This window comes from Lagopus muta, chromosome 3 (assembly GCF_023343835.1).
Source record: "Lagopus muta isolate bLagMut1 chromosome 3, bLagMut1 primary, whole genome shotgun sequence".
Taxonomy (NCBI): Eukaryota; Metazoa; Chordata; class Aves; order Galliformes; family Phasianidae; genus Lagopus; species Lagopus muta.
In genome coordinates, this window is record NC_064435.1 from 4,240,636 (window position 1) to 4,266,674 (window position 26,039).

General features: G+C 40.7%; 1 protein-coding gene across 1 annotated transcript in view; it reads right to left on the reverse strand.

Moving 5' to 3' along the window:
• Positions 1-3,476: 3,476 nt before the first annotated feature.
• Positions 3,477-26,039, reverse strand: part of DENND3 (DENN domain containing 3) — a 38,916-nt gene continuing 16,353 nt past the window's right edge. The window contains exons 8-23 of the mRNA XM_048940395.1: positions 25,394-25,515; positions 25,057-25,212; positions 21,774-21,870; positions 18,474-18,577; positions 17,973-18,154; positions 16,827-17,348; positions 15,486-15,748; positions 14,281-14,451; positions 13,178-13,307; positions 12,679-12,786; positions 11,016-11,155; positions 9,679-9,839; positions 8,179-8,312; positions 7,057-7,172; positions 6,790-6,927; positions 3,477-4,943 (exon numbers count right to left, since the gene is read on the reverse strand). Coding sequence (XP_048796352.1) covers positions 4,743-4,943; positions 6,790-6,927; positions 7,057-7,172; positions 8,179-8,312; positions 9,679-9,839; positions 11,016-11,155; positions 12,679-12,786; positions 13,178-13,307; positions 14,281-14,451; positions 15,486-15,748; positions 16,827-17,348; positions 17,973-18,154; positions 18,474-18,577; positions 21,774-21,870; positions 25,057-25,212; positions 25,394-25,515 — 2,745 coding nt within the window. The 3' untranslated portion in view covers positions 3,477-4,742. The remainder of the gene's footprint in view (positions 4,944-6,789; positions 6,928-7,056; positions 7,173-8,178; positions 8,313-9,678; positions 9,840-11,015; positions 11,156-12,678; positions 12,787-13,177; positions 13,308-14,280; positions 14,452-15,485; positions 15,749-16,826; positions 17,349-17,972; positions 18,155-18,473; positions 18,578-21,773; positions 21,871-25,056; positions 25,213-25,393; positions 25,516-26,039) is intronic.

Sequence of the window (26,039 nt, forward strand, 5' to 3'; positions counted from 1 at the left end):
GGGGAGGGAATACAGACAGAAGAGCAAACTGCTGCAGCCCAGGAGGGGCGCACATACCTGAATACAGATTCTGCTTTTGCCCTAGTTGTTCTGACCCGTTTCCAGGTGGAGGTAAGAGGGAGCTGTCACCTGCTCAGCCAGCAAATGCTATCGCTGAGAATACGAGGGGCAGTTCAGGGTTTTCTCTCCAAGCCTCACCCCTCCTTTGCCAGCCTATCAGCCTCTTTCTGCTCTCCTTTTCCATGATGTGACACCCTGTGCAGTGGAGGGCTTAGGAGAGTTTCTGGAAGAAACAGGGTCATTTGAAACTGGTTTATTTGGGTTACAAATAAACCAGTTTACAGCAAAACTGGTTAACCACTCAGACTCTGCCGGGAAAGCAAAAGGGACACCTTTATCAGATTACCCATGCCAGCTGCCTGGTTGAATTTAGAGCACAAAGAGCTCTGTTTTGTTAGTTGAATTTCCATTTACTTACTTGATGGATTTGGTCTGTGAATTCTCCTTAGGCAATCTGTCAGGCCCTGTGGCATCAGCTCAGAGAAATCAATGCCCGTGCAGCATTTGGTTCATTCATCTCCACCCAAGCATCCATGTACCAACTCTGTCCACCATGCCAAAAAAGGGGAAGATGGGAAACCTCACTGCATCCTTTCCAGTAACAAGGCAGGATCGTTTCAGGGAAGAGCAATGGGACCTAAAAAAGAGAAAAGCAAACTGCTGTCACTTCACCAACCCCCAGTGGGGGTCAGTCCCGGCTTCCCTTGGGCTCTCCACAACCCCCCCACATCCACCTTTCCCATCTGGGGTGGTGGGTGGTAACACAGTCCCCATGCCCATCACCAGCCTGCAATGCTTGATGGAGAGGTAATGCCACTTGCCAAAAAAGGAACAGGGATTTAGCAATCCCACACAACAGGCTGGGGTGCTCAGGCAGCTGTGCCTGGCAGGATTTGTGTGCACTGTGTGGTTGGCCACACGCAGGCTAAGACAGAGAATCACAGAATCACCAAGGTTGGGAAAAGCCTCTATGATCATCCAGTCCAATCATCCACCTGCTACTAGTATTTCTCCATTAAAGTAGTGAAATTGTAGGATCACCAAGAATTTCACACTGTCACATCCAGCCTTGTGACATGAAACTCTTGCAGGCACAGAGGTAAACAGGCAGAAGGGGACAAGGGCACATCAAAGAGAGCAGGGAGCTCAGGACAGGAAAAACAGGCAGAGGGCATCCATCCCACAGGGAAACACTCCCCGAGGGGCTTCAGTGATGAAAGAGGCATCACTGCAGGAGAAAATGAACCAAATCCTAGTGCCAGGGGTGATGGGCAGTGGGGAAAACCAGGTGGGCAATCCTTCAGCATACATCCAGCATCATCTACTTTGTCCTCAGCCCCTAAATGGAATCTGATCCAATCACAGACAAGAACAACACTGCAGCCATGCAGCAAGTGACAGCCAGCACCTGTGCTGCATCCTGGAGCAGTCATGGGGGGAGTGCTGGAAAGGAAAGTAGATTCTTCAGGCAAGAGTGACAGAGGCAAGTCAAGTAACAGCAGCAGTGCTAAAATGGGTTTCTGCTTTCCTCCCCTGCTCTAAACAGATGAGAGTGAAAGGCAAGGGTCATTCAGTACTGACAAAAAAGACGCCTATCCCTACAACACTCCTACAGCAGCCCATGACTACAGGCTGAAAGGCAAAAGAAGCTGTTTCCTACCTCGCTGCACAGCCCACAGGGGGGATCACAGCCAGCACACAACAGCCGGACTTTTCAAGCAGCTCCTGTCCCCGTGGTTAATGCGGCTCATTTCTGGAAGCAAACACTGCCACCCCTCGGCCTGAAAAATCAACAGCAGAAAGGAATCAAAAGTCAACCTTCAACTGCAAGAAGCAAGCAGCGCTCCAAAGAAGCAGAAAAGGAAGGAATGGCAGCACAGGGAGACTTGGGAGATTCAAGTTACAGCTGACCAGTCCTAACAGCAGCTCAGCAGCTGGGCAAGAGAGCTCAGAGTGCTGCATCTGTTCCAAAAGTGGCTTCCTGAAGCTTGGAAGGTCTTTATCCCCACTCAGGAAAGCAGTTACTTGGTGTTGAGTGGAGGGAGATAGAGAAGTACCCAAATCTCTCCAGACAAGTGAAAACTGAAATACTGGCTGTAATACAGGTTGGCAGGATGCAGCGACTTTTTTTTCTGGCTTATCTATACATTATTTATAAATATTTATACATCACTTTGAGGAGAAGGCAATCTCCAGTAGAACATAGAACTTTCCCACTGCTGTTTGGCAGCCCGTTTTGAGCCCTGAGAATTTGCCTTTGATTTGAAAAGCTCAGCTGGTTTTACAAAATCCAAGCATTCAAGCAGTAGCATTTATAACATCAACATCTGCAGGAGTCCTTGCTAAGTGCCAACACAGTGTTGTGTCATGAACACAACTGGAAGGTGCTCTCACCTCAAACAGCTTACTGCAAGCTCACAAGAGAGATGAACAGAGAACATATGAATGAAGAGGCATCCATCAGCAGGATTAGTGTGTGCTGCTCGCTGGCAGCTTAACTTGCCAGACTCTTCGTAGGCAGCATGGCAAAGAGCAGCTCTAAGGGTATCTGGGTCTGAGAATCCCTCCCCACCACCAAGAGGCCCAGCAAACAGCAGGAAAAGAACAAGCAGAATAAAAACTGAGCTAAACCCCAAAGCCCTATTCCTGCAGGTTCACTGTCATGTCTGTAACACTGGAGCAAAGCAGAAATAGTAAGTAAACACATACCTGAGCTTTCTCGTCTCATAGGAAAGTCAAAACAACATTGTGCCCCCAAATCAGTCACATTTGTATCGCTGCTACTCCTGCCCTTAGGGATGACTGTTGAAGGATCTGTGTTTCACATGGTTTTACCAGCTGTGGTTAAATTGCACTCCTATATGCTTGTGTTCAACAGCCATAGCAACAGATGGTATTAGAGAGCAGTGTTCTGAAAAGGAGCCATCTAATCAATAAATTATGTTGCTACTCAATCAATACATCATAAAATTTCTAGACGAGTTCAAGCATAAAAATTGGCATTCACACAAGCAGGGTACCATTAGAGACAGCAAAGCAAGGTCCAAGGAGTCCAGCAGGAATCAGACAGGCACCGGCAAACAGGCTGCAGTAGCTGGGTACATCTCTGCAACAACTGACATCTCCTCAGCACCTCAGCTCCCGTGTGTCTCTGCAGACAGAACATAATCACTTCCACCTACCACCAGCAGCCAGACAGCTGCCTGGGGAGGAAATGAGGAGTCTGGAAGCTACAGATGAAGGGCTCAGAAGGAGGACACATGAGCAGCAGAAGCTGGTTTTAGAAAGGAGAATATGCAGAGAGAAACACAGGCAATTATTCTTAGCACAAAGAGGTGAATGTAAGTCAATGTAAAAAAAAAAATACAGTTCTTGTATTGTGCACTACATTACACAGGAAAAAGGAACAAAGAAAAGCCAGAGTATCAATATAGTGTTTAATATTCTTCAATTGAAAAACACTAAAAAGGTAAAATTACAGTTATCATCACATAAAACCTTTCATCTGAAAGATTTACAGATGGAGTATACTTTTAGTAGTTTACATTTCTAGCAGGCCTACAGTTTCAGCTTATATTTGTTGAAAAAGTAGCAGCCCATTTGTTCCTTCTGTTTGTAATAATTTAAGCATTGTATTCCACTTCACTCAGCACTGATACAAGTAAAACTGTTCTGCAAAGATTTACTTGCAGATGATTTTGTTATCAATGGAAAAAGAGTACATTAGGAAGTGATTAGGAAATGCTGCTTGACAGAACCCTTCAGAAGGCAATTTGATGATGCCCACCTCAGCAGTTAAGGCATAGTTTGACGACTTTGAAGGTTCTATATTGAATGTCAGCAGTTCCTCTGATTACAGAAATGTTGGCTGAAGGGAGGACCGGCAGAGATTCTTTGTACAGTTACTAAGAGGTTGCTTCCAAAAGCAAATGTAATGCGTACAGTAGTTAAATAAAGTATTTCAGATGGGGAAAATAATGTCAGTTTCATAAATGCCAAGTGCTGTGCATTGTTTTTAGGAGAAGAACAGTTACTGACACTATGCAAGTATCCTGTTTTAGCAGCAGGAAGTTTCCAGTGCTATCAAGAAGAGTCTGCCTGTATCTACCTTTTAAATAATACAGCACCATAAATATATACATACAGTGATCATGGGCAGTCTTCCCAGCTAATTCTAGCTGATAGTTCAGAAAGATAAATACTCAGCATTTACATTAACTCAATGAATCAAACAAATCCATTGGGTGTTTTGTTTTTGCTTTCATTCTGGGATTTGTTGTTTCCTTGTTTGATTTCAGTGAACATTTCCAGCTACTATATGCACTGCTGAGAAAGAGCTCCTGTGAAATTACTGAGCTTATCCTCAGCAGCTTCAGCTAATTTAATGTAGCCTGCATAACAGACCTGGCCTGCAACTCAGATCCTTCACAATAAAATATGGTTAAGTTTAAGCCAGTGATCCCTCTACTCACATTTCCATTTCTTTATCAAATGTGCAGGTGCAGTACAAGGTGAAAGGAGAGAATCATTTCAAAGCTGATTTTCAACAACAATGCAGCTACTGAAAATAGCTGAATAAATACAAAAATAACACTGACAGGTGGCTGAAAAAGAAGTAGCTAGAGTAACCAAGGTCTGAGGTCTTTTTTCCAGCACAGGTAGACATATTTTGAATAGCTTCGCTATTCAACTTTCCAAATGGCAATTTTCCCTTCTTCCTTTCCAGCACCACTGAGGACGTATCTGTCCTCTGCAGAGCAAAGAGCCTTTACTGTATCAGCGTGACCAAACAATTCTTTCTCCACAGTCTTCTTCTCAGCACTGATCACGTAGATCTTCCCTTTGATTTTGCCTTGTGATGTTCCAGTGCTGCCAACCCACATCTGGAGGAAAAACAAAACAATATTTTTTTGACTCATGAAATTTTAAGACATAGTTGAGATCGGGTTTTCCTTTGCTAAGCTGGAAAATGGCAACGAGTGAGAATTTCCTTTATATGCATTTGTTGCAGTAAATGGCTTCCCCTCCACACAAAGAGGTTCCAAAGAGATCTCTGGGGAAAAGAAAATAATCAGACTGTTGTGTCTGATTTCCATTCCTGGAAAAAAAGCGAAGGTCATAACAGAGAAAAAGATCACTGAGTACACGAAGAAACACTACCAGGAACAAGTCAGCAGAGCTCCTGCAAAAAGGTAAACTGCCTCAGTGACTGGCAGAGCAGCAGGAGGGGAGTAATTGCCATGTAGACATGGAGCACAAGGATTCTGATCCATAGAAGCACCGAATCATTGAATGGCTTGGGTTGGAAGGGACCCCAAGGATCATTAAGTTCCAACTCCTCTGCCACAGGCAGGGCCATCAATCTCCAGATCTCGTACTGGACCAGGTTGCCCAGGCTCCCATCCAAAAGCCCTCAGCTTGCCTTAAGTTTCACAGGTACAGTGCAGACAGAAGCTGTCACTTCACCACTGTACAAAAACCACAGCCTGCTCATATACTGAGTGCTATGACTAGTTCTAATCACACTCTGCAAGGACATTGAGAAGATTCAGAGAAAAAGAACTGAAACTATCAAGGGCAAGGAGCAGCAGTCGTAAGTGAAGATGAAAATAAAAATTAAGAAGGCTGAGTTTGTGCATTCCCCCTCCATGGTATTGCTACTGCCACCATAAGACATAGGGCATGGTGAGAGGCACCTGGTCTGGCCTGCTAGAACAGAGCTGTGGTCTTCACATGGATAGTTTTGTACAGGGCGAGTTCAGGCTCCCAGAGGCATGTAGGTAAGAGGAATATGTGATAAGGTAGTAAGGTGATATTCAAGGTGTAAGGTGAGGAGAAGGCTCTGGGAAACCTCATGCTCTCTCATCCATGACACACCCAGAGCATACATTGCACCAGGCAGCAGCGTGAGTGGGAGGAAGCCCTAAAATAAGAATTAAACATACCCAGCTCTACTTGGGGGAGTGCTGTATCTAAAGCTATATTTCATTTCTGTTCACAAACTTAGCCAAAGGCTGGATACACAAAAAGCTTTTCCTATCTCGTAAGATACTTCCTGAAAAAAAAAATGTCATTCTACAAGATGGATTCTCATCTTGTGGAAAACCTGAGGGGAAAATGAAAATATTTTTCCTTTATATTAGCTATTTACTTGTAATTTAACCCTAAACACACCCATGTCGTATCACAGCTACAGTCATTTACACAGCTACTGATACTACCCAGAAACAGCAGGTACAGCTAGAGGCCAAAAATGACAGGCACTCAAGATAGCTAGGTAGGAAGCGTTGGCCCTTTTGTCTCTGTTCAGTTAGACATGCAGTAACTAAACAAGAAAAAGGTCATCTACAAAAACAGACAAACAATAAATGCCAAGCAGCATGGCTATTAACCTTTTCCAAGGTTTAGTCTTAGGAGCCCTGAGATTAAATATCAAGGGACCTAAACTTTCAGCTTCTACCATTCCCTGAAAATGTCAATGGCTAATAAAAGTCACCAGGCTTTTAATTACTTGTGAGATTTTTTTGGCCTGACATGTATTTTGGGCTACAGTCATAGCAGCCAGTTGTGGTGGGCTATGATTTAAAAGAAAAATCAATGTTTTAAACTAATACATTGGCAAACAGTCTGTAAGGAAGCTAACTAATAAAAGCCTGTGAGAGCTGTAAACAAACAAAGCTTTGGTAAAGAAGTCTACAACAAATGAAAATCAGTCCAAATGTCTCTCACCTGATTTTTGACTTGTATCATGCAGGTAATCTCAGAGCAATCCTGAAGATGAATTTTTTGAGGTGTGCTTGCAAAGTCTTTGGTGTTCCAAATATACAGGTCACTACTCCCTGAGTAAGATGCCCACACTTCATTTCTCTGAAGCACAGAAAGTTATGTTTAACCTTAGCACTGCTGACAGCAAGCATACTGCAATAAGTAACTACACAGTTGCTGGCGTGTCGCGACAGCTTTCTTCACACCATATTAGCAGTTCAAATGTAATACCTCAGGAAAGAGCTGGAAGCAGAGGAAATAGGAACACACATCCTTCAGGTGATGCTCAATCTTCATTTGTAGTCGAAATTCGTAAGTTGACATTACAAATATGCAACTTCCAGTGCCTTCAATATCAGATAAAGGGTTATTAGCAGAAGTGCCAACTCCTTTCACATCCATAAGCCCTGAGCAAAACTGGCAAAATAAAATGGGTGCACCTAACAGCTGTCTTATTTCTCAATCAACAATGACATCTTAGAGGCTTTTCCTGTTTTTTATAGTATCTATTTCTTACTTCTATTTTCTTCAAATGCTGGCTACTATTTTTGCAGTACAAACACCTGTTAAAGTCCAAAAATAGTGAGAGAAGAGATTCCTTTACATTAAGAGATCCCACAGTTAGGTTCCCTAGTACACAGTTCTTTCAATCTACAGAACTGAGATGAAGTGTTTGTGCTACAAAGTTAATCTTTAACCCACCAAAGCACTGCTACTACTTGCTGCACAAATTCCCAAAGACTGCACCTGCTTTCTGTTTCCCCTGTTGTTCTGTTAAGGTGTGCTTAGATACAGGCTCCTGAGTACGGCAGTACTTACTATCAGTGCAGTCTTGAACACACCACCATTTATGCAATTACTTCAAGTAATTTATTAAATTACTTCAAGGGAAAAGATGTTTAACATAAATGCTGGCTTTATTCACCTGGACTCTTGCAGAAGGGATGACAAGTTCTAAACGTGCCCAGTTTGAGGATTACCAACTGAGATCAATACCATACAATCAAAATTAAAAAGTCAAAATACCAAAAGCAACTTGCAGATGTTTACCCCTTCAGACTTTAAAACAACTTCCTCTAAGCTTTCCATTCCAATCTATAGGTGTGGCCAGGAGGGGTCAGGCAAACAGTGCAGCCAGAGGCCACCTCCTGTAGCAGAGGCAGTATTCTCAGGAGAGACTCAAGCTAGCTAATTAAGACTTTTGGAGGCCTCACTTACAGAAGGCTACTTAAACACACCAAGTGGGAACTGAGGGTAGAACATCACGCATACAAAGTCAGAGCGTGAATTTAATGTATTGGTCTGACTAATAAAACAGCTTTTTTATTTTTAATTTTTGAGGAATTAACTTACAGCACCACAGTTGGCCATTATGAAGTTTAATAGAAGTTAGGTTTTGGCAGGGCAGCTGAAAAGCACGGTTAACCTTCAGAGTGCTGATGTTCCAAGCAATCACTGTTCCATCTAAGCTGCTTGAGTATGCTTCACTGTTGACACAGACAAAAAAAAAAACAAAAAAAACCCAGTATGTTGTACATTCACATTCAGAACAAAATTCATACAGAAGGACCTGCAAAATCACAAGTTTTACAATAAGCCAAAGCCCAAGAGGCTTCAGGGCCAGATACTATAATTTTAACAGTAAGCAGTCAGCTGTATTCAGCCATTTCAAACAGTGACTGGAGTTTTGAAAGGATGGGAGCACACTCATTCTGTGTGAGCACCAAATACTTGAGGAAGGACCTACACTTTTTCCCTACCTATGTTTGTTTTACACTGCTGGTTCTAAACAGTTCTATTTTGCTCATCACAACTGGTTTAGGTCATGTTTTGGAGTGTCCAATTCCATTATTTCAGTGTAATTTAATTATTTGAGTGTGCATTATTTCAGTGTGCATTTAAGCAGCCAACAGCAACTTCTGAGTTACAGCCAAGCATCCATCCTTCTAGCTGTTTGTCTCCTGTTAGAACTAATGTATTCTGGCACAGATACTTTTTTCTTTGTCACAGATTATACTCCAAGACCTTACCTCACTAGCAGCATTGCAGGCTAATTCAGGCCTCTAAGTGAACTAGAGCATGGAATACATCATGGTTGAAGAGCTAAATACAACAAAAACATCCCCTGTAGTTTTCCTGAACACTGTTGCCTTTCCGATTTTCTCTTTTCCTCTCAAGGCAGGACCAAAACATCTCAAGATCTTTTTTTTCTTTGCTACTGCACCTGAGAAAACCAATCATGCAATCCCTTCTACCTTTGACATTTGTTTTCTTCAGATAAGAAAACCTTTTCCAGTAGGCCCTAATGACACCTGAGCAAATTCCCCCTCAAAACCTAGGAGAACTGAGGCTTGTCTCTGGTCTGTCACTCTAAGTTAACCAGTTCATGCCTTCAGTTACACCCTTCCCAATGCTACCAAAAGATTAAAAGCATTTTCTCTGAACAAAATGAGGAATGTACTATTTCCTTTAAAAACATGCAGGATAAACTCTGAAGCATGTTGTAAAAATCAACGATGAAGTGCTCAAAGCAAAAATGAAATGGTCTTTAAATTGCATCTCTACTGATTCGTACAGAGCCACCAACTTCCAGCTGCTCTACATCTCGCCTGAAGAAAATATTCCCTTATCATCTTTGTTCCAAAGTACATAATGATTTTTCATTAGGAAGGAAATAGTTTGCAATACACAATAATGGGAGCTACAATACTAGACACAGTGATGTCTGACAGTAGTAGAATGGCTTTCTATTTAACCACAGGAAGATTCTCCTTAACACTCGTGACTTTTCCAGACTCTCAACATTTTGTTGCAGATGCATTTTTAAGAAGAAAACATTGTAATTAAATATACCTGGGTATTCCATTCTTCTTCTCCACAACTATGTCTGTAATATCAGAATGGTGATCATTTAGTTGCTTATTACAAGACATACTGTGAGTGTTGATTATATAAATAATGGAGTCTTGAGAACCAATCCATACTTGACTCTGTTCTACCATTACCATACAAGTCTGGGGAGAAAAAAACAGGATTAAATACTAAAAACAAAACAAAACAAAACAACACTTTTTAATATAAAGGAAAAAGGCTACGTTACAAGTCACAGCTTTCTGGTGATTACAGTAAGGGATTAAAACTCAGCACTCCAGTATTTATCCTTTGCTCAGCTGGAGGGAGCAGAAGGACAGATCTCTTTGCTGAGTTTAACTTTCAGTAAACAAGATTAATTATGTATTTTGGTAATTGGTTCAAAGTTGCGTTTCCTGGCTTAAACAAAGCAGAAGTTACAGAGGGCACTGGGGAAACCACAGAATTTGGTGTATTTCTGTCTTCTGGGTTGGAAGCTGTACTCACCATCTGATATAAACACCACTCCTACTTTACTTAAAGTGGTGCCTAGGAAAACACCACTTTCTCCTTTATTGTGCCTGGAACATCCCGCCCCCATTCAGAAATTCTTAATTTCTCCCTGCTGAGCCCCACAAGACCCAGGTCTTCCTCTTCTTCTCTTCCTCCTCTTCAGAATAGGTGAGCATCCAGCTCTTCTCCAAGATTTCTATTTTTCCTCTACCATCAGCTTTGTCCCCCCCCCTTTTCAATTTTTTTCCCCGCATTCATCCACAGAAATGTTTCTCAACTTCCACACAAGTCACCTATGAAGCCCTTTGCTACGTGTTCCCTCTTCCGTATGTTTTTCACTTGGTCCAAAGCCTGTTTCAGCCCTCCCTTTCACTGAGTTTTTCAATTCAAATTCCCACAAGTAACTCTCTTTGATCTGTTGTCTGAGTCTTCTTTTAGAACTATCTGTATCACCCACTAGTTTCCTTACACATTTCTCCAGTTTTTAGCTCTTCAGCACAGATGACTTTCCAACTGTGCTCAGGGCTATCTCTGTTCTCTTTTTATAGAGATTCTTTCCACTCAGCTGTTTCCAACCAGCCTTCCTGCTCCAAGAACCCACTAGGCTAGCATGCCATCTCCTCAGTCAATCCATCACTTCCTACCAGTTGACTTGTTTTGTTACAAAACCTTTTTCTCTCAATCTTCCATTTCTCCATGTTAACTGCAGCATAACTCAAATATCCTTCAACTTCTAAGGGATGACTGTCTGGCCCAGTGTTAATTAGGCTATCAGCAACAGAAAAAACAAGCTAAATCATCAGTCATGGTATGAGTGTTAGTCTTACCAGTTTACAGCGGCCCATTCTGAAACAGTGCTGCTGAATAGTCCAGGTAGATGCATCAAAGACCACAACTTTCCCTTCGTTTAAAGCACACCACAGTTTTGGATGAGCATTGTCAGGTCTTTCTGAAATGTCAAGATGCCCTAGAAACAAAGCAGAGAAGATGAGAGAAGAAAATAAAACACTTCTGAGACACATGGAAAAAACATTATCAGAGGCAGAGCAATGAAATGCTTCTCTGTTCTGGAACTTACATCACCAGTTAACAAATGACACAGTTCACACTGAATTTGTGCTCCTTATCTAATTGGTGATTTCACCTGATGGTTTAACCTCACACTTCAATGTTATTCAGAGCAGAGATGATCTTTTTCACTGACAGATGTTTAGATAACTGGAATTGCAGGGAGGCTTGTAAGCCCTATGAAATAAATCTAGTGACTCCATTCATTCCATCTGCCACATGACTGTCTCATTTAGAAGAAAGCAAGCTCCATTCAAAGGAAGAAAAGCACAACCAAACCCTCCACCACCACCACACACAGATTCTCCATCCAACTTTCTGAACTGTGGAATTCACTTTGTGCTTTTGTCTCAGGAATTACACGTGAACTTAAGTCAGGAGATGAGCAAGGTTATGAAATAAACTCAGAATTAACACCTCTCAACTCAGATTCATATCTACTGTGAACATCCCAAGACAAAAGTGCTTTTTTTTTTTTTATTCCTTGTTGTTGTTTTAAGTATTGTGATGTATTTGTTCCCTCACAGATCATTTGCTCTTGAAATAAATCAGGATCATGTAACAAAGGATATTTATTTCTAGGATTTCTTCTCTGCCTTTTGGCCAAATGCACGTTTTGAGCAAGACATACACTAAGATCCAGTGAGTTCTTAGTGCCTCTGAATCACAATCCCCATGCAAGTCATTTCTCACAAGTACACACTAACAGCACGCTCCTCACTTCCAGGTGTGAAACCTGAGGTGAAAACCTTAGTTTATGTTCAGGCTGAAATTTCATTAAGTGCACATATGACTGTTCTGAAAAATCCAAGACTATCCAAATTAAGCAGCTAAAATGAGATGAAGCTTTTGCCCCGACTTCTTTTTTTCCAGTGCATTTTTAATTAATGAGATATAAGTGTGCCAAATATCACACAGAAGATCACAGGGAAAATAATACTGCATTCTTCAGGCATGGACTTAAATCACATGGGATGAATTAGATATCAGAACACATACAGTGAGAGTCACAGGAATATAGATCTGGCTGGGATTTCTGCACTGGGGTTCAACTAACCACTCCTATATGACTACTGAAAATGAGTAGTGACTATGAAAATGAGCAGTGAACACTGGTCAGTGCTGGAACATCATTTTTCCACCCTGCTCAATAAGCAAGGTAGAAAACTTAATGGCAAACTGACACATTAACATACAATTGAAGACAATTAAAACACATACACACATAGGATGGCAAATTAAGACTGTGAAAGCTACGTTAATATATCACTATTCTTTTTCAGTAATCTTCTGTTTTAGTAGTCTATACACAACCAAGGCCTGTCAGAATGTGAACAAAATCAGGCAGTCATAATACCAGGTGCTAGGAGATAACATTTTATAGGTTAATTGAGGCAACTATAAAGAAATACATCACCTTACCTGGAGTATAAAGCAAGACATCTATTGCCTGTGGAAATGTCTCACCAGCTGATGGGTTGATCTTATGCTTTAACGTCTCTGAGGTTGTTTTGGGGATCATCATAGGCACTAAAATAGGTTTTTAAAAGGTCATGAATTGCATAGTTGAGCCTGAAGCAGATCTACAATCCTCGTGAAAGAATAATTATGTACCACTTATTCCCATTTCTTCTTCTAACTTTAGCTGACTGTGAAAGCCCAGTACTTTAATAAAAGAAGCAGGCATTTATCCAAAAAACAAACACAAGAAAAACCCACCCAACACAGTATACTGATATCAGTATAGTTTCTAACTAAACAAAAATAAATATTTAATAAAGAATGGCAACCAAAGAGCAACAAGGCTATCATCATCTTATATCTCTACAGATAACCAGTTTGAAAAACAAACTGTAAACAAAAAAGGCTGAAATAGACGATGAGATACCAGCAGGCTTCATAGCACTGTTACATGACTGACCTTCATTCTTCATCCTGTCAAAATAAGACAGTTTAGAGGCTGCATATATGGCTTTGGAGGACTGCAGTGCACCAACGACAGCATCCATCAGAAGAACGTTTGTCAGTGCTTGCTGAATATACTGAGGATCCTAAAGAAAAAAGTCTTACTGTAGTTTACCCACAACTCATCATTCTTGCATGTCTCCATATTCAACCATCACAATGCAAGTCGCACTTCAGCACAAGCACTAGCCAGCTGCTTTTCTGGAGCATAACCCATGCTACCTGCAAGCAAACCTCACTATCACATGAGATTTCACCCCAAAGCAAGGGCATAAAGCAAAGAACCAAGAGCTACAGTTAATTCATTGCACTGAAAGAGGTACTTTGGATCTGGCACAATTTTGATTCAGAATGCACAACTGAAACTGTGTGAACTGCACTGATGGAAGACACACAGCACACACAGGACAGACACCAATTTCCATCCTGGACCTGTCTGCATAGTAGAGAAGCACACTTTTCTTGACCTCATCTAATACTACCCAAATCCTTCCTAAAAAAATCACCAAAATGCCTTTTCACTATTAAATTCATCACTCATGATGAATTTAATCTTTTGGCTGGGAACCATTCTCATATGATCCTTCTTCTTCCTCAAAGGTTTTGTGGCAGAAGAACACATCTTGCTCTATTTATTCAAAGGATCTACAGCTACCAAGATTCCAGCACGGCAAAGAAAAAAAAAATAATCCCTCTAAACATTACACTTTGTGTAAGGGAAGTAAGGCATGGTAAGCTTCTTTTAGGATCACTGCTCTCGTTTCGTAAGCTTAAGCTACCAGTGTAATTCACAAAACTGGTAACTAAACAGAAAGGTCCAAATTAATGGAGAAAAAAAATTCCTTATTTTTAAATGCAGTATTTAATTATATTTAAGTGTACCATTTTGCTAGTATTCTGGATGTATTATATTTAGAAGCAACATCAGAAACAACATCTTATTACTTAGATATCACATGCTAAAACCAAGAAATTCCAAGACTGATATAGAAATTATTTAGAACAGAAACAGAAAGCACATATTTCACATTATTTAGTTGGCTGTGCCCATTTTTATACCTTGTGATCATCTGCCATTTTCTTTCCAGCCCACATTTCTTTCACTATCAGGTACCAGAGATCACACTCAGTTTTCAGGTTAGCTTCAAATACTTGTTTTTTATATATCGTTTCAATCCTCAGAGTAGGTATTCTCAAAAGAAGGAAAGCTACAGTTGTGTTCTTAACATCCTGGAAACAAGAAAAGCAAGGAAGGTGTACCATGCAGTCACAACTAAGATGCAGTATTAATCCTACAGGATAACCTTTATCTAACTACAATTAATATTTCAGTTGTTCATACATACACTAAGCAGAAACGGTCTGTTAACAGGTTTTGTGAAAATGATCATTGCTAACAGTACCACCCAGGCTTCACTATAGAGCAGATACAGATTGGTGCTGATTTTGTAGTCAAAAATATACATTTACATTCATGTTACTATATTCCTCTGGCTCTGTGTACCAAGCCTTGTGTCCTGTAAATCTAAATTACAGCCTTTCAGTATCTAAAGGGAGCCTACTAACAGGAGGGGAGTCAATTCTTTGAAAGGATAGATAACAGCAGGACAAAGGAAATGAAGGAGAGAAGATTTAGGTAGAACGTCAGGGGGAAGTTCTTCACAGAGAGAGTGGTGAGGTGCTGGAACAGGCTGCCCAGAGAGGCTGTGGATGCCCCGTCCCTGGAGGTGTTCAATGACAGCTTGGATGGGGCTCTGGGCAGCCTGGTCTGGTATTAAATGGGGAGGTTGGCGACCACATTAAATGTGGCAGGGGATTGGAGCTTCATGATCCTTGAGTTCCCCTCCAACCCGGGCCATTCTATGATCTAGATGTTAAGGACTCCAGATTATTTTTAAACCACACCATCCCAGCACCTAGCACACATCCACCTCTTCAAGACCTCTTATCCTTTGTGAGTTTCTGATTTCAGAGCTATTCATTACAGCTCTTACTGAGACAGTCTGAGGTAGGTCTTTCAGCAGAATGGAACATTGCCTGTCATCCACAGAACTGCAGGGATTGGAAGGGACCACTGGAGACAATCTACTCCAACCCTCTCCTGCTGCTAAAGCAAGTTCCCAAGAGCAAATTGCACAGGAAAGTGTCCAGGTCAGTTCTGCAAACCTCCAGAGAAGGAGACTTCATAACCTCTCTGAGCAGCTGATTGCAGGGCTCTGTCACCCTCAAAGTGGAATTTTTCAAGAAAATGACTCAATGCTCACCTCTATATCCCTGAAAGCAGCAATATGGACATAGCCAGGACGTCCTCCTTCAGTCAAAAGGAATAAACGCTTTTGGGTCAGTGCTATTTTTCCTACACCATAGTTAGTTTTAACTGAGCAGGATAACTTGTAGACACATTCATTCTTATCCAGATGTTCTATTACTGCTGGTGGCAGATTCACCTCTTGAGCTTCTGCTTCAGTTTCTTTCCAGTAGTTGTAGAAATCTCTGAATGTTTCAGGATCAATTTGTTTCTGCTGCCCTAAAAATTTTAAAACCTGTTTACTATGAGAAATTATTATACAGATTTAAATAGAAAGATAGTTTTAAAAGATATTGGCTTCCAGATTGCATTTCTAACAGTAAAATGGATAAGCAGAACTGGGTAAGCACTACTGAACTGAATACTTCTCACGATGGCCTTTCAGTTCTTGGTTCCACAGAATGCAAATATACAACATATGTACCAACCCAGGATAAAAGCCAGTTAATTAATTAATTTAAAGACTTCAGCAACAGTTATTCCAAGTACTTAATTAATTATTCTAAGAATTCAAGTGAGCTTGGACAGCAGAATATCGAGTTCTTGTGAGATGTATGCTACTTTTGGCATTAAAAAATTTGCATTTTTAACTGACGTTTAATCTCTGTGGCCACAAAATATAACAATGACTGCAGTAAGAAGGTATAGAAATAGAATTGAATAGTATTCTATAAAAGCAGTCTTAGTGTATGTTTTCAGAAATCTATCACAAGATTCAGATCTCATTCACAAGAGAAAACAGTTTTCTCAAACATAAGCTCTCCATTTGCTATGATAATGATTCAAGAGGAATCTAACTGTAGCCACTTGAACTCCGTATTTTGCTAGTTCTTTTCAAAGGTCTGCCACCTTGCCAGATTACTTACTGGTTTTATAAGACATTACCCATTAGCAATTAGGACAGGCTTATAGTCACTTGACTCATCTTAGCCAAAGCAGAACTGTACACCATTAAAACACAAAATGAATAAAAACCAGCCCATGAATTCAATCTGAAAAATTTTAAGTTGTATGCTTAAATAGGTGAGAGGACCCTTCATCTCTTATTGTGGACACAGATACATCCATGTACCTGTGCATACATGTGCAGACGTACACGTGTACATCCTGTATACATCCATCTACTCTCCACACTTACTTCAATTAAATGAAAGCTCCAATATTGAGTTGACTATTAATTAAGAAGAGAAACAACTGGAGACACATTTTCTTTTATCCTAGTTCCCAAAAACAAAACCAGCTTTAAATTGTCACTGTGTCAGTGTAGATGATCAGTAAAAACGTACCCTCTACCCACCTACGGTTAAGGCATCAAACAGCCGATGTATGGTGTCTGTGTCTCTGACAATCCCAGACTCCTGGATTCGCTTCACAAAATCATCCAGCTGCATGTGTGTTTTTGGCAATTCAAAGTGTTTCACGTGGTCATCTGTTTTTGTCATTTCCCTTTGTTGTTCCATCACTAGGCTTATCAGCCTCTTCAGCTCAGGCTTGCGGTCAGCTTGAAAACGCTCAGAAGGAGGCAAGGTTTCCACAATTTTTCTTACAAGTTCAGTAGGGAAAATTCTTAAGTCTGTTTTATCTAGGTTCTGAAAGTCAGAAAGTGCATTTAGTAGTTTCCCTTGCATCAAGCTAATAAGTCCCCGGAGGTAGAAGTACCTTGCCAGCAATGCTGAGTTATCAGGTGGTAAGGTATTTATAGCTCTGCTGAGATGGTTGAAGAATTCTGTATAGTAGGAGTGAACACAGTGGCTCATCAGAGGAAAGTGAATTTCTGGGATTTTGAATGTACTAACTGATTTGGAGGGCTTTCTCACAGCTAGAAGTGAAAAAAAAGGTGGTACAGGAATTAGTAAAAGCATGAATTTCTCTGCAACCAGCAGTACTACAAACAAAAAGAATCCCACCATGACAATTTCTTCAATTAAAATGCATAAAATTCCTTAAGGTAAAAGTTATGCTATACAAATGTATTTCTATATACATCCTTCTTAATATCAGAACATTCCCCATTCTGGTCATTTCCTTTCTAGAGAATACATGTTTTAAAGATGTATATATTCACATTATTCATATATCTCTTTATGTAATACACTAAAATATGCAAGTAAAATTACACATGTGAGTAAATCCATATCTGCCGTTTGGAAAGGCCTTGCTTAGTTACACACAAGTAAACCTAAGCAAATATTTAAATGCAGTGGAGAAATGGACATAAGGTCGGTAAGGACAGTAATCATGTCCCTATCCTCTGGTACAGCAGAACTTAATGCAGAATACAAGCTGATTTAACATGCAAAGAGAAGCACAGATGGGGCCCCAGCAGAAAATGACCCAGCTCACCAGACCTTTCAGCATCTGACACTGTTTTTGTGGAAATCTTTCAGTGATATCATACAAAACGAAAAGAACACTGCATTCATTCAGCACATTCTTCACTCACCAATGTCTGTCTCTATTCTTCGAAGTGAGGATTTTCTAGCAGGACTCTCTGGTAGTTTGATATCTTGCAGATTGGGCATACTGATAACCATACGCCTGTTAATGATGTTCTGTGAATTAAATCTTTTAGAAGCCATTTTCTCCATAGTAAGTCTTCTCGGAGTACGAAACATCAAGTTGAATCTGAAAAACAAAAAATTATATAATTAGGTTTAAAATTCTGCATATATACACAAACTAAATAACTACTTAGTACTATGAAACAGCAAGAAGAAAAAAATCAAGCGATAATCATAGTGTCAATTTACAGTTTTCACAGCCATGACTGGACACATCCATATCGCTCCTTCACAGTAAGCTTAATAAATTGGCCCATTAATTAGTCACAATCTTATTCACAGGTAACCTGATCTCGTACCAGTACAGTCAAAAGGTCTTTTAGCACTCATACATTTATCTCTGATAAAGTTCAAAACCACAACAAGCAAGGTGAAAAAGTTACCTATCCTCTTCAGACTGGGTGCTCAATTCAAGTCGAGCAAAAGCATCCATCTTTCTGTTCAAACGAGCTTTAAGAAAAGAGTGAAACATGTAGGTCTCTAAAACCTGTGAGAGACAGACTGGTCAGCTGTGGATCATTTACAAGTTAGCAGCATGTTTTGAGCATTTTTATCATCTTTCAAGACATACCACTGAAAACATTCATTTTAGCAATCACAAAAACCAGAAGTACCTGACTTCAGCAACAGAACTAACTCAGCTTTCAGTCACCTTCCACGTTTGCTTAGAGGCAAACAGTAACCTCAGACCACCTTCCAAAAGATGAAAGCAAACCAAAAATGGGAAATACTGAGCAAAAGAGGCCGATTTAGCTACTGAAGTTTAAACATACCACTAATGCACTAACAGAAAAACATCTGTACGTTTAAATGTAAGCTTAAAAAAAAAAAAAAACCTTTACATTAATGACATATTCCAAAAGCTTGCCTAAAATACCCTTGCTAGTCCTGCAGTTACTATTTTTTTCACTTCATAAGTTACTGCTTATGTATCCATGCTTTGCTATGATGTTTTAAAAATGCAGATGAGAAAGATTTGTAATTAATACTGATATGCTGAAATTAATGGAAACATTATATCAACAGTTAGACAGTCCATACTCAAGACACCACTTATCTGTCCGTTCTCACCTCTTACACATCCCTTAACAATGCATCCTTAGTGCCTCCATAGATGCTATTGCACAAATTTCTGCTTTACGTATTCTCCAGTAGATGGCATATTTTGTTCCCTGTTGTATGCACAGGAATCACAGAATGGCCAGGGTTGGAAGGGACCTCAAGGATCATGAAGCTCCAACCCCCTGCCACATGCAGGGCCACCAACCTCCCCATTTAATACCAGACCAGGCTGCCCAGGGCCCCATCCAACCTGGCCTTGAACACCTCCAGGGATGGAGCATCCACAGCCTCTCTAGGCAGCCTGTTCCAGCACCTCACCATTCTCAATCTGTAAAGAACTTCCCCCTGACATCCAACCTAAATCTCCCCTCCCTCAATTTAAAACCATTTCCCCTTGTCCTGCAGTTATCAACCCTTTCAAAGAGTTGATTCACCTCCTGTTTGTAGGCTCCCTTTAGGTATGAAAGGCTGCAATGAGGTCACCCCGCAGCCTTCTTTTCTCCAAGCTGAACAAGCCCAGCTCCCTTAGCCTGTCTTCATAGGGGAGGTGCTCCAGTGCCCTGATCATCTTTGTGGCTCTCCTCTGGACCCTCTCCAACAGCTCCATGTCTTTCTTATACTGGGGGCTCCACACCTGGACACAGTACTGCAGATGGGGCCTCACAAGAGCAGAGTAGAGGGGGACAATCACCTTCCTGTCCCTGCTGGCCACCCCTCTTGTGATGGAGCCCAGGATACCATTTGCTTTCTGAGCTGCAAGAGCACACTGCTGGCTCATGTTAAGCTTTTCATCTATCAAGACCCCCAGGTCCTTCTCTGCAGGGCTGCCCTCATGAACTGACATGCTGCAGGAATGGAGTCCTTTCTAAAGGTTTTTAAAGATAACTAATTGAGATAACACTATCTATCACTAGATAACACTAACACTGCCAGTAACATTATATATCAAAAGCAATTACTCTGTATTTTGCTACCTTGTGAGATTTACTTGAAAGCAAGCCTATCACTATGCTGTGTTTAATTTCTGTTTAACCCACAGCTTACTGAAGAACTTACAGTTTCACCAAGAAAAGTGACAAGCACACAACTTTATAATTTTTAAGAAAGTAGGCTGGGATAAGAACCCACTTTAAGTATCTGTTAAAAACTATGGAGAAATTAATTAATTGTTATTTGGAGAATAACACACAGCGCTTCATAAATCAGGTACTCACAGATCAGGTAAGTCTTGAAATCATTTTTTACTTAACTTATAGATGCTTTTGATTGGTTAATAACCCAGCTATTTAAAAATTATGAGTTGAAAATCCTGGGACATTGGCTTGCTTTGTTGCAACAGAATTCTCCTAGAACACTGTAAATGATTAGACGCAAACCTTAAGAAGATGTAAATTCTGCTTCTCAGATATGCAACAGTTCAATTAATTGGAGGTTAATATTAAACTAATTAACTGTGCAAACAGTTTAATGTAAAAATACTAGTCTCAATTGCAAGGATGAAAATCTCAACTTAGCTTCCAAGCTAAGTACTCCAGCACTGCGAGAAACTCCGGCACAAATCTGTCTATTCTCAGCCTCTTTCTCCCTTATCCTCTCTTTTTTCTGTTCTCACTTCCCTCCTCATTACTTCCTCTCCTCACCCAAAGGATCTCCAGCCTTTGATGATCAGTGAGTCTTCCACCAAAGGTACTGAGAACTGCTCTACATCTCACAGTCCTGTGATCAAGCCACTCTCTCTTTAACAAGGAAATCATACCCATTCCATCTCCTTCAGATACATTAAGCCATTATTTTAAAAGCATACTCCTGCAACAGTGCTCCAAAGGAAAACACATCTGTATTCTTCACAGACATCTGTCTCACCACACACACTGACAAAAACTAAACTTGGGAACTTCAGAGGGCCTAAATCAAGCTTACTCTAACAGCAGGATCAAGGCAATGATGGCAGTAATGAAAAGAACTTCTACAAACAAAATCCACACAGCTGGAGGGTTTTATATTCCAATATGTACTAATGTTGTGTGTTAGCAGGCGGGCTAGGAAAAACTACTTGGGGATTTTAGGCCTGAGGGGCTGTAGCCTATGAGCCTGGCACAAGGCCATGCACTGTTCATGTCTTATTTCATGGGCTTCATAAAAGTAAGACACAGTCAGAATACCCGGTAAATCACGTCAGCTGTCTCAACTCAGACCCCACATGCATCAGAATGCCACAGGCTGTAAAGACACAGGTCATCTGACATCGTACACATCCTATAACCCAACATGAGCAAAGTGGCACTCAGTGTCCACAGCATGCTTTCACTGCCGTGCATTGTGGGAAATGGGTTCGTGGCCTGGAGCCAAACAGGCATCATCAACTGCTTGCCATGGTGCTCAGGATTCAGATAAAGCAGGTACTCCGACTTGAGTCGCTCATTCTTCTGCCATGCTTCTGTAATTTGCTCTGAAACTACATATCTTGCTCTCCAAAAATGCTGCTTATAGTAAATAAGTGTGAAATCTAGTGGGTCAATAACACTACACAGACCAAACCACGACCATTTCACTAATTTCTGACATTAATTCTCAAGTACAGATTAATAACAGAATTACAACATATTTAATACTGAACTTACTTTTCCATAAAATGGCTGGTCTCCTATTGCCCTTGTTTTCAGAAATTCTTCACTGTTAAACACTCTGTGTTCATAATTTAGGTGGTCTTTTACCTCCCTGGGGATAAAATAAATGAAAAGATAAATACAACTGGAGATTTGTGTTGTAAGTTTTGCAGCAGCAGCCCACTAGCACTACTAGCAATGTGTTGCAGTATCAGAAGGCAAACTGAGTTTTAATGAGCAAGTCTGAGTTTCTGAAACAGAGGAAAAGAATACAGACTCTTACAGGAAGACAGGCTACCTGCTGTGACTGCCATTTCCAATCAGCAAATTCACTTAAGGGGGATCAATTTCAACAACACATGGAGAGGAATCTTTATATTTAAGTCATAACCTGTCTCAGGTCTTGAAACAGTATTAATGTACTGAATCACAGACAAACAATTTTAAGCATGATGGCAAGCATTCACAGGGACAATCTGAAATACGTGACCTGGCCTCACGTTGTCCCACTGCACTGCATCTCTAAGGTGCGTGAGATAACAGATAACTTCTTCCTGCACTCTAAAACTCTGATCGTCGAGCCAGCAATAACTGACGATTGTGTGATGTTTAAAGAAACAGAATTATTGAAATAAAACAGGAAGCTTTATGAAAAAACAGATGCGATTCTTAGTATATGCATGATCACAGCAGACAGAGGCCCTATGCCATCCCTGGAAAACCAGACTGCTGTGTCACACATCTTTCACAGATCAGTGATGTAAGCCTATAAACAGCTTATCGAGCCATATGGGGTCAGGTCAATGGTGGTTATCACAAGTACATATTTCTATACAATTATATATAATTTATCATTGTTTTCTTCAAACACAAAACTTCCATGCACACAAAAATACTACAGTGCTTCACTGAAGACAGTAGCAACTGGCAGCAGAATAGCATCAGAGATTTACTTTCCTTCACTCCTGGGCGGTGGCAGATACATAGTTTTAGAAGATAGAAGAAACAATGCTGGAAAAAAAAAGAAAAGAACAAAGAGAAAGTTTGAAGGAAAGGAGAAAGAAAGCAAGAAAGGAATCAATTCCTTTGCAAAAATGTTATTATATCAAATAGCAAAGTATCTGTTCATTTTTTGTAGCCAAAAGTGTGTCAGTTATGCTGAAATCCACCAAACCCCATAGCCATGACACATTAGGCTGTAAACACATTTTATTCTCCAGACCCAGCTGTGCTATCTGTAACCTGCTGTTTCCTTCACAATCAGCAGCTACTGTCCTTGTGCGAGGCCCAGCTGTTTGTATGAATGCTACCTAAGCCGATCCAACAAATGCAAGCAGGTTAACAAAGACCTGGTATTTGCACTGTATCTCCTTAGTGAAAGCATTAAGAGAGCATTCATGCGAGCAGTGCAGTAGCTGAGCCATCAGGAACTTCACCTCCAACATGAGGCAGTGAGAAACAGATGGAGGCAGTTATCTGCAGTAAGATTTTTCAGAAATGCCAGGCAAGCAGTTTTGTTCTCATGCTTGAGTATGTTACCATCTATGCAAAAGAAATCAAGCTTAGGCACATCAACCAGCAATTTTCTGCATGTTTTTAGAAATGACCTACCATACCACCACAACTGCCCCAAAGACAAGAAAATAATAGCAGGATCGACAATGGGTACCCTGGTAAGATGTGTATCCATACATTAGATGAGCTTAAGAACAAGGAATAGTAATATAACTAGACCTCTTTGCTAGCGGAAAAAATCAAAACCCTACTCTACATCATTATTAAAATACCACCACAAAACTATTGTGCCAATACTGCACTTGAGTTTCAACAGCTCTTCTCCTTCCCTTACTCTCACTCACACGGTTACTATCTCTGAATGTCTCAAACCTTCTCAGCATTTTTTCCATCTAGCCAGTTCAGGAGTCCTTCAGCTCCCAAAGCTGTTTCTAGCTCTTCTACTGTCTCAGTTTGAATTCACATCCTCAGCAAGTTTGTGGATGACACCAAGCTGCGTAGTGCAGCTGACATGCTCAAGGGACAGGATGCCATCCAGAAAGAACTATAGATTCAAGTAGTGGGCCCAAGAAAACATCACTAGATTCAACAAAGTACAAGGGCTTGCATCTGGGTCACAGCAACCCTCACTATCAGTACAAGCAGCACGATATGGAAGTATGGAGCACAGCCCTGCCAAAAAGGACCTGAAGGTGCTGGTGGATGGGAAGCAGAACACGAGCCAGCAACGTGCCCTCACAGTCCAGAAAGTCAATCATATCCTGGGCTGCATTGGAAAAAGTGTGGCCAGCAGGATGAGGGAACTGATCTTGCCCCTCTACTTCGCAATGGTGTGACCTCATATGGAGTGTGTTCAGGTGTGGAGTCCTCAACACAGAAGAGACCTGGACTTGTTAAAGTACATCCAGAGGAAGGCCACTAAAAGTGATTCAAGGGATGGAACACCTGCCCTAAGAGGACAGGCTGAGAGAGCTGGGGCTATTTAGCCTGGAGAAGGCTGCAGGGAGACCTGAGAATGGCCTTTCGGTATTTAAAGTGGGGGGCTATAAGAAGGAAGAGGACAGACTCTTTTGCAGGGCCTGCTGTGATTGGACAAGGGGAGACAGTTTCAAATTAAAGGAGGGGATGTTTAGATTGAACGTAAGGAAAAAGTACTTTATAGTAAGGGTGGTGAAGCATTGGAAAAGGTTGCCTAGAGAGGTCCCCCATCTTTGGAGGCATTCAAGGTCAGGCTGGATAAGGCTCTGAGCATCCTGATGTAGATGTCCCAGTTCACTGCAGGAGAGTTGGACTAGATGACCTTCAAGAGTACCTTCCAACTCAAAAGATCCTATGATTCATTTTTCTGTAGCATGACTGACCAATATGGTATTCATTTACAAATTAATATCCCTGGGCTTTAATCTGTTCTTAATTCTGAGAGCTGCACTCCTCTTTATGAAATCTTTGCCTAAGAGACATGCAAATTCAGGAATTAGAACAGCTTTATGCAAGATTTCCTAGCCACACATATCTAAAACGTAGAGACTGGAACAGACTTCTAGAGTTCATCTGGTTCAACTCCCCTACTGAAGCAGGGCCACCTAGAGGAGACGCTGTATGTACCAGAACACATTTATTATTCATATTCTAAGCAGGACCACATTCTCATATTTCCTCACAAAACATCAGAGATATACAGAACACCTAGGAAGTAAGACAAATTAAGAGCATTCTCAATGACAGGGGAAGCATCTCAACTGCAACCATACGCTGTCATAATAAAAATACGATATCCACTGACCTGAAGATATTAACAATTAACTGCAAAGTCATTTGCTGAACTTCTGTGTTCAGTTTCTGCTGCCAAGCCCTTCTGCGCATCTGAAGTTCACCAAGGTCTGTGGTGGCACGGAGATGACACAGCTCTAAATCATAATGCAGCTGAAGACTCTCCGCTCTACAGAGAGAAGAAAAGTATCAAGGTGCATCCAAACACCATATCTTGATATTTGTTAGGGAAAAAGTCACTTAGACTTAATATTACATAATACAAAACAATTTATTTTTTAATTTCTCAAATTATGTTGGACCCTCTTTCTATGCCCTATGATAAACACAGCTTCAACACATCTTTTCACCTCTTTTTGAAAGTTTCTGCTGCTCGTGCTGGAACATCTGGAATTTCAGGTTCCTCTTCAACCATTTTTGAATGTGAAATATTCCCGTCATCGATATTAATTAGAATTAAATCTTCAGCTTCCTTTTAAGAAACAAAAAGTAAAATTATGGAAAACATGTTGCTAGTTCTCCTTAATCTAACTCAGGCAATGGATTATTTCAGCCAGAAGATAAATCAGAAAAGGATTTTTTTTTTCCCAAACTAGAAGACCACATGTATATCTAAGCTTACAAGATACGTATCATTAATTCTGCAGACATTAATCTTAGTTCACAAACATTTGTTAACTAGTATGCTCTTTATGTGGCATTAAATTAATACTGAGTGTTAAAGCCACACCTTGAAAAAGTACACACGCAAAGATAAGTACAAAACCACACCTATGTATGGAAAAAAGTTCTACAAAAGCTTTATATGTTCAGCATTTATTCCTGTATTTACCATGCGGTGTGTCAGAAGAGCCTCAAACACTGAAACACGTGCTAATGCACAAGAAGTTATATGGAGTTGTAAGTCCAGGCAGATCCATCAGTTTGCAATTTTAACAGTCTTAAAGACCTGACTGTAATGCAGCATCTATAAGCACACAACAATCTTTCAAATGA